At 36.1% G+C, this 9569-nt stretch overlaps 2 protein-coding genes across 4 annotated transcripts in view; both read left to right on the plus strand.

Annotated features, from left to right (window-relative positions):
• The first annotated feature begins 1349 nt into the window (after positions 1–1349).
• LOC144962558 (uncharacterized) lies at positions 1350–2072 on the plus strand. The gene is made up of 2 exons (XM_078895600.1): positions 1350–1413; positions 1624–2072. Exons 1-2 carry the CDS (start codon positions 1350–1352, stop codon positions 2070–2072), a joined length of 513 nt encoding a protein of 170 aa, XP_078751726.1.
• A 3907-nt stretch (positions 2073–5979) lies between these two features.
• LOC144962766 (dynein axonemal heavy chain 6-like) overlaps positions 5980–9569 on the plus strand; it is an 88063-nt gene continuing 84473 nt past the window's right edge. For 2 of the 3 annotated variants that reach the window (XM_078896004.1, XM_078896006.1), the window contains exons 1-2: positions 5980–6108; positions 9218–9569. The exon at positions 9218–9569 is cut by the window's right edge and continues 29 nt beyond it. In XM_078896004.1, the coding sequence (XP_078752130.1) occupies positions 9266–9569 (304 nt within the window). In that variant the 5' untranslated portion in view covers positions 5980–6108; positions 9218–9265. The remainder of the gene's footprint in view (positions 6109–9217) is intronic. The other variant, XM_078896005.1, reaches the window with a different exon arrangement.

The raw sequence follows: 9569 nt of genomic DNA on the forward strand, positions 1-9569 counted from the left end.
ATTATGAATAATTGTATACCTTAAATTTATCACTAAGGTTATTGCATCTCCTCTGACAATCGCCCTGGTTCTCTCTCGCAAAGCCCGTCAAATCTGATGTGATGGAAATCGTGTTGAAAATAGTATGGAAAAAGAAATCTTTTATTTTTAGTGTGTGGGGTTTTATTTATTTATATATTTTTTTTTCGTTTTTTTTTTATCTATGTAGTAAGACTTCATTTATGCCTTGTAGACTGGAGGAAGTTGACATCACTCGGCCATGTGTTATTATTTTAACGCCAGAAGGGTGATTAGTTCTCAATAAAACCTCTTTCGTATTGTATTGTTATTAGAAATGTTTAGTATTAAACACATTTGTGTGTGTTGGTACGATTGATCTGACTGCCACAACTGTGGGTATTTTATTAAATCACATACCAGAAATAGCGGTCGATAGATGCTTAGAAGTTTTTAAGAGGAGTGCAATAAATCGCTTCACGTTTGCGTCAGTCCTCTACGCGTGAATGCATATTTCATATGCTTTGGTCTACAAGCGAGTTCAAATCGACAGTTCGCGTGCGTCATGCAAAGACATGTTTCTTTAATTAAAAATTGAATAAGAACAGTAGGGGCTTCTCTGAGCCGTGGGATATTGGAACGGGAATAGGGTTGACAGGCTACTGCTAAATATATCATTTTGAACCGTCTTGTTTCACCGTGATACAGAATTATTCACACTGAGGTTATTTTTCCTTTCTCTTAAAAAAAAATATGCTTATAAACCTGTTCAAGCCTAGTTTATCCCGGTATTTTATAAGAGGTGGAATGGATGTCTAAGTGAAAACTAAGCTAATATCAAAATACCGAACATCAAACATCAAACTTCTTCTTCTTCTTCTTCTTCTTCTTCTTCTTCTTCTTCTTCTTCTTCTTCTTCTTCTTCTTCTTCTTCTTCTTCTTCTTCTTCTTCTTCTTCTTCTTCTTCTTCTTCTTCTTCTTCTTCTTCTTCTTCTTCTTCTTCTTCTTCTTCTTCTTCTTCTTCTTCTTCTTCTTCTTCTTCTTTTCTTCTTCTTCTTCTTCTTCTTCTTTCTTCTTTCTTCTTCTTTTCTTCTTCTTCTTCTTCTTTTCTTCTTCTTCTTCTTCTTCTTCTTCTCTTCTTCTTTTTCTTCATGTGTTTCAATGACGCTCTACTGGGCCACCAGATTGTTTTCTAAGAGAGAGAGTGAGAGAGAGGTCAAAACTTCGTGTTTTTGTATTATCTCGTTCGATGACCCATTTTATATTTTCGCTACATTTGTGTGGTCCAGTGACTTGTCACAAAAGTCAAGCAATGTTAAGCGTGGTCAGTAGTCGGATGGGTGTCAGTGGTCATGGAAAATTCTAGTCCCGAAGTCGTGTCCCTTGTTGAGGCACACATTACCCCACTCGACTCAGGTGAATGAGTACTTGGCTATATGCAGTGACGGACATTGTAATAGTATTAATGATATGCCTTTAAATAGTGTAATATCCACTAAATTAAATATGTTTAAATCGTTTTACAAGGGTTCCTGGGCAATAGCAACACAACATTTAGCCTGTGAGGCGATATTACAAGTTCGGTTTTAGGTCCTATCCTTTATACCCTTTATACTTTACCATTAGGCAGCGTAATACGCTCCCATTCTGTTAATTACCACATATATGCTGACGACACGCAGCTATATAAATCTGCTTCTCCTCATGATCTCTCCTCTCTTGTCTGTCAATTAGAAAATTGTTGTGACTCCATCAAAAGTTGGATGCTTGCAAATAAGCTATTGTTGAATGAAGACAAAACTGAAGTTGTTTTGATAGGAACTCAGCAAAAATTAAAGTCTTTCCAATTTTCAAATCCTACCCTAACTATATCTGATTCTGATAGTTCTATTTCTGAAAAGGCTAAAAATTTAGGTGTCATTCTGGATAGTTTTTTGTCTATGGATCAGCATATAAACAATAATTTGAAAATTATGTACTATGAGCTCCGTAGAATATCACAGATGAGGTCGTTTTTACCTTTCAACACCTTGAACTTGAAGATATGTCTCTGCATTGGTCTTGTCACGTCCTGACTACTGCAATTCACTGCTCGCTAGTCTCCCTAATACAGAATTGTGCTGCTAGGTCAGTCCTGGGAAAATCTCATTACGATGATACAAAGGACATGCTTTGAATCCTTCACTGGCTGCCAGTCCGGGCTAGAATTGAATATAAAATAGCCCTTATCTGCTTTAGTGTATTTGAGTCTTCTGTCCCTCTCTACATTCAACACTTACTCCAACCATACGTACCTCTGAGAAATCTTAGATCCCACGATTCAAAATTGTTAGCATCTCCTAAAACTAAACTTAAGTATTTTGGTGATAGGTCTCTTACTCTTATGAAATTCGGACCCACGATTTAGAATGATATCCCTCTGTGAGATTTTCGAGCTCAATAAACATTTTTTTAAAAAGCCCTGAAAACACATCTTTTCAGAAAATATTTACTTAATTGAATTTTAAATATATTGTAAGTGACATTTATATTGATGAGGTATTGATGCCCATTTATGCTCTTAATTATTTTGATACTTTGGTTGAATTGTATTTGAATTTTTTTTTTAAAGCGCTTTGAGGTTTCGACGAAAGGCGCTATATAAATATGTTTATTATTATTATTATTATTATTATTATTATTATTATTATTATTATTATTATTATCATTATTATTATTATTATTATTGTTATTATTTCTTTTCGGTCATAGACAACGCTGTTAAAGACCAGATACTCATTTTACACCTGAATACGGTGAGAGAATGTGAGTAAAGAGCCTTTTCCAAGGACTCAATGCGTCGTTCAGAGCGGGACTCGAATTCACAGGCTTCCGATCCGAAGGCGAATGCCATATCAAAAGACAACATAGCCGCACAAAAGGACACATAACAGGCGAGTTGTACTGTGTGAAATGGAAGCATGGCTTCATATGAACTCATCAAGGGAAGGGGGGGGGGGGGTTAAACATTATGAAGCGCATTGAGCATGGTAAATTCGTAGAAATGGGCTATTTATATTTATATATAGCGTATAAAGAGGCAGAAGCTACCTTTAAAAAAGAAATGGCAACGACATCCAAAATGGCATGGAAAGAAAAAACGCATAGCCTTAACTTCGAAAAAGATGGAAATAAACTTTGGAAACTTACAAAAGCCCTAAATAGAGAACTGAATCACTACGCTCCCGCTTTGGAAAAAGAAGGAGAACTTGTTAGTCCACAACAAGCTGCAGACCTATTCATGGAGCAGTTCAAAAAAATTAGTGACAACACAATAGAAAAAGAACTGAAGAAAAGAGTTAAAAAAGAATGCAGAAAACAAAAAAGGAACTCAAGGAAGCCATAGATGAAGTAATGACAAAGAAGCTAACTATGGAAGAACTAGAAAGCTCTCTCAAAGTGTTAAAAACAAAGAAATCGCCAGGCCCAGACGAAGTAACAAATGAGATGCTTATCCATCTTGGAAAGACAGCGAAAAAGAAGCTATTACAACTCTACAACAGCACTTGGAAAACTGGTAAAATACCAGATATATGGAAAAAGGCTTTTATTGTCCCAATTAAGAAAGAAGGAAAACAAGCAAATGAAGCCGCAAATTATCGACCTATAAGTCTTACAAGCTGCATGTGCAAGCTGGTAGAAAGAATTATCAACTCCAGACTGATGTGGTATCTTGAAAACTATAATGTGCTTATAAATGAACAAGCTGGTTTCAGAAGACACAGGAGTACTGAAAATCAAGTAACCTACATATCCCAAGAAATAGAAGACTCGTTTCAGGATGGAAAGAAAAAAATTGTGGTATGGGTGGACTTTGAAAAAGCATTCGACAAAGTGTGGAAAAAAGGTCTGGTAGTATATAAACTACACAAATCAAAAGTATCCCATAACATGCTCAACTGGATACGAGACTACCTAAAAACAAGAAAGGCAAGAGTAACAACACAAGGTCACAAAAGTAGAGAAGCAAAACTAAAACATGGAGTCCCACAAGGTGGAGTACTATCACCTACACTATTTCTTCTCTATGTAAACGATATAAGAGAAACACTATGTCGAGGAGTGAAAATGTCGATGTACGCAGATGACCTAGCTCTGATTAGCTCTGACCAAAACTTAATCAAGGCACAACACAGGATGCAAATCACACTGGATAATATCAAAGAATGGACTGACAACTGGGCGATGAAAATAAATGCAGTGAAGACAAAGTTCACAATATTTAGCCTCTCCCAAAAAGATGAAAAAGCAAAGACCATGAATTGGAAAAGACGACGCACCAAAATACCTAGGAGTCCATTTTGACCCAAGACTAACATGGAAAAATCAAATCAGCAACAGTCAGAAAGTTGGGTAAAGCGAACACAACTCTTGAAAAAACTAGCTGGAACAACTTGGGGAGCTAGCTCCGATATACTGAAACAAACTTACACAGGATATGTGAGACCAGCGCTAGAATACGGGGAAACTGCTCCAAAACTCAAATGGAAAAACTGGACAAAGTGCAAAACAGCAACATGAGGATAATAAGTGGAGGAATGAAATCGACACCGATACATGCAATGGAAACCATAACAGGACTTACATCTCTATCAGAAAGAAGGGAATCAAAAATTTTGAAACAATACACAGACGTGAAAGCAATGACAGATCAGCCTCTTCACGCTAGAGCGCAACAAAAGAAAACTAGGCGGCTGTTGAAAGAGCCCAGCAAATTGAAAAAGATCACGAACTTGACGGAATAATGACCCAAAAATGCAAAGCAAATATCAGAGTACCAATTTGGAAAAGGCAAAATCACTTGAAAATCAAGACTTCCGTTGGTGACATTTCAACAAAACAAAAACACGGCGAAGAAATCAAGAAGTCTGTACAGAAGTGCATTGATCAAAACTACCCTGAAAAAAAATTGACAAGAATCTATACCGATGGTTCATGCAATAAAGAACACACGTGCGGGGGCCTGGTAGTGCACATCGAGTACACAAATGGTCAACAAAAGGAGATCAGCAAACCGACTGGTACTCGCACTTCAATCTACAAGTCAGAGGCAGATGCAATCCATGAAGCTGTTAAGCAAATCCTCTCAGAAAATGAAAAACCAAGACACATAGTGATTTTAACAGATGCTAAGAAAATTCTGGAGGACATAATGATGTCCTTTGCGGATGATATAGACGCCTTGGTGGAAGACCTCATGAAGCTAAGCAAGTTTACCAACATTGTAATGCAGTGGATTCCAGGACACTGTGGGATACTTGGAAATCAGATCGCTGACCAACTGGCAAAGGCAGGCAGTCGCATGCAGCAACCCTCCCCAACGTACTCAACAGGAGAAATTAACAAAATGGCCAAATGTATCCAGTCTCAGAGATGGAGAGAGAAGCACCCAGAATACAACATGAATGACCCAATCAAGGTGCTCGACAGAAAGGAACAGGTCATCATCTTCAGACTGGGAACTGGACACAACCAGTTAAAGGAACATATGTGGAGGATGTCCAGAGCAGGTGCCTCTGGACAATGTGACTGCGGACTTGAAAATGAAAATGGACATCATGTCCTAATGGAATGTCCAAGGTACAACCAGTTGAGAAGGAACTTCTGGCCTGACCCAACCCCATACTCAAAGAAGCTGTACGACAGTGAGGACGACCTCAGGACCACTGTGGGCTTCATTCACCAGACCGGACTGACCATGTGGCGTGACGGGAACGAAGAAGAAGAAGAAGTTCATATTTATTTATTTACATTTTGACTACTGATGCACTATTAGCCTAACGAGGGAGGGAGAGAGAGAGAGGGAAAGGGAGAGAGAGAGAGAGAGAGAGAGAGAGAGAGAGAGAGAGAGAGAGAGAGAGAGAGGGGGGGGGGGGGGGGGGGTTGGGGATCAGTTTGGAAACCATTAATAATTAATTTATTTTGGCGAAAAAATGCGAAAGTCTTTTCGACTGTAAGGGATTGTGGGTATTGCTAAGGTAAACTATGGACGGTTTCCTGCCTGTGATGGATATTGATTATAAAGTTGAAAATAAAAGTTTTACTGCATTGATGTAGTGCAAAACATTTAAGGTAAAGTGAACTTCTTCTTGCTTTGACAATTTTATGCCATATGTCATTATTAAAATTGATATTGTATTGTAGCTTTATGAATCAAAGAATCTAATTTATTTATCAAATGGAAAGTGAAAGAGGAGCACTACAATTATGACAAGCAGATAGGCGGGTTGAAGTTGATATTTTAATTCTAAGATTCTAACATTTAATTTAGAAGACGGAAAACAGAAAATTTAATACAGTATATTGTTAGCTTGAAAATTATAATTCTCCTTGTCAACATCGGCTAGACTCAAGCTTATACGTTTGCCGGAATTATAAACAAAAAACAAAATAAACTAAAACTTTGTAAAGCAATTTGGCTGTTTTCCCGCAAGTCCCGAACACTGACTTCGTTTTGTTATTTAATATTATCTGTTATTTAAAAAAAATATTTATTATTATATTATTTATATCAATATAAAGGATGGGGAATGGGGTTCGGGAGGTTCTTTTGGTATTTTTTTTTTCCAATGGGACTTTTGCCCAAGGAACTTGTACTTGTGGTTGTGGAAAGACCAAATCTGAACACAGGAAGACTCAAGAATATCAGAGTTAGTCTTTTATATTTTCCCTCATACTGGTTGAACTTACTCGGTCTGAAGAGAATCTGGTGTTGACTCAAGTACAAAATTTAAAAAAAAAAAAAAAAAAAAACTGGCTCAAAAAAACTGGCTCAAAAAAACTGGCTCAAAAAAAAACTTGTGACTCGAAATTGAGGTGCATGAAAGGGATCATTTTTTATTCAAGTTGTACAGTTCTAATTTTATTGATGATTTGATTTGATTTTAAATGGTATCATTTTGTCAAGGGACCGACAGGGAAGGCATGGATTATTTTTAAAAAGAAAATTGAATGTTCTGTTCCATTTATTTTCCTTTTCCCTTTCTATCATTGCTTGTACGCGACTCAGGATAGGCTGTTCACAGTAAACAAAAAAATTGTCACCAGGGGCCACTCATATAAACTTCTGAAACCCAGAGTTGAAACCACCCTTCGACAGAACTTTTTTATACAGAGAGTTATTGAACGTTGGAACTCATTGCCAGCAAATGTCGTTGAAGCGCCGAGCGTCAATGCTTTCAAGAAGATTAGATGCTGTGATGGAAAGTTATATGCATAGTGTAGAAGTGCCTCCCACTCAAAATAGATATGATCAAAAGATCGGTAGAGAAAGTGCAGTGTAGACTAGCCCCTGATCACAAGATCAGGTAGGAAAATGCATTAGATCTGTTGTGAACAAGATATTCAGTGACTGGAAAGACTCGGCGACAGGCCAGTGGCCTCATCAAGCGACGTCGATACCATCTATTCTATTCTTTTTTATTCTATTCTATTCTATCATCTCTTCCTTTCTTTTAAAAATAGTTTAGACTTACTCTAAGTGCTAAAAGAGTCAACAATGAAAAATATAGAGTGTATGATGTGTAAAGCTCGAAAGCCATGTTGGAGTTATGGAAATGTGATAAAAACTTTCTTTTCATATTTTTTAATATGAGATATAAAAGGTTTGTGTTTCTCTCCTTTTTTTTTTTTAAACGTATGAGAACATATCAGAAATGCAGTTTTATCAAAAAAGAAAATGAGAAAGAAGGAGGAAAGAAAATTATAATGAGAATAATCTTACAAAACTTAAGAGGTGTGAATAGTAAAAGAAAGTATGATTTGGAAACAAGACCATCATGTTGGTAACAAAAACTTCATTTTGTCAATGTCATAATTGATCTGCTATTGTCATCCAGTCCTCTGAGGTATTTGAGAAAAAAACCCCAACAAAAACAACCCCCCAAAGGAAAAAAAACAAAAAACAAAAACAAAAACTCAATAAGAAAAAGAAAGAAACAAACAAACGAAAAAAAAGACCCAGCAACAAACACGTTTTGCCTTTTGGTTATATCTTCTATGTGACGATTCCATCTGTCAGTTCCATCACCCCGAGATATTCCCCTTTTAAGAACATAATTCAATACTTGATTGCAGAGGTGATAGGAAAAAAAAACCCCAACTTCCTTACTGTTATTTATCTGACCATTACCGGTTGTTACTGTGTTGTGATATACAATTATAGAACGTAGTGTTTTTATGCACCTCCGTTGATGGTGTATCTTAACGGATCGTTTTTATACACCTCCGTCACGCATGCGCATCCCACCCAATTTCATCAGCGATATTGTGTTTCTGTATTTGGACATGGCGAATGTTATATTGTGACATCTGTAGGATGTTTTTATTAATAAATTTATATAAAAATAATAATAATTTTAAAAAATCGCCATATAAAATCAGAAAATAAAAGTTGCATTGAAGGTAAAATAATGTTTTAGAAAGACCTTATTAAATGTGATGAACAGTCAGTTGGCTCCATAGCGCAGTGGACAAGCTGTCAGACTCTAACCTTGAACGTACTGGGTTCAATTCCCATCGTACGCATATTTTTTTTTTTTAAGTTTACTTTATTGAGAAAGACAACATTTTTTTTTTTTTTTTTTCTTTCTTTCTTTTTTTTTTTTGGTTTTTCAAAAACTTTTTATCATGTTTTAAAAAAATTTGATTTTAATTTTCTAAAATTATTTATTTATTTGAGATCAGTATTTGTGTGCCATGTTCCTTTTTACTTATTGTAATTTTTGAAATTAATGTTATTATTCTTTAAGTTATTATCATTGTATAAACGTAGATCGGTAATCACTAAGCAGCATGCTAAACTACAATCTAAAACTATTTAAACCTCATGGACGTATTCAGCAACATTTTCATTAATTTACCATCACCACCAACGGAGGTGCATAAAAACGGTGCATTTTTGTACACCTCCAATGGAGGTGCATAAAAACGCCACCATTATATAATCGAAGAACACCGACGGGATTGGAATGTAGATTATTTGCCAATAATGATCGAAAAAGTATGGGACATCAATTTGACTTTAGTATAACTCTTGATTTACTGAGACATCAGGGACCTGATATCTAAAATGAATAAATATAGTTGGTATCAATACTTTGATCTTGATTGTAAAAAAAAATAATAATGTCTAAACATGTCATGTCTAAATCTAATAATTTACTCTCTCTTTGCTTCACAGATGGAATTATTTTATGTATAATCAAGAAATAGCCATAAGATTTTTAAAATGGCAGATTTAGGGGACACTCGTGATCCCAGTATGATGAGTCAATACTCAATTGATTCAGTGATCATCAACAAGGAAGAGACAGACATCTCTAAAATGGAAAGGGAGCTCTTTGGTGACAGCCAGGCTAGTCATGGTTCTAAACTGAAGTCAACTCGATTCAATCTCTCATCTGCTTCATTTAATAAGGAGGAGCTTCTACCAGCACCAGCTAAAAGTGAACCACTCTCTCTTCAAGCAAAGCTGAGGGAAAGGTTATACAATAAGCCAGAATCATCAGGAGTGGTGCAATATGTAAAAATGC

The sequence above is a fragment of the Berghia stephanieae genome, chromosome 1, assembly GCF_034508935.2.
Source record: "Berghia stephanieae isolate SIO BIC M18660-M18661 chromosome 1, UCSD_Bste_1.3, whole genome shotgun sequence".
Classification (NCBI taxonomy): domain Eukaryota; kingdom Metazoa; phylum Mollusca; class Gastropoda; order Nudibranchia; family Aeolidiidae; genus Berghia; species Berghia stephanieae.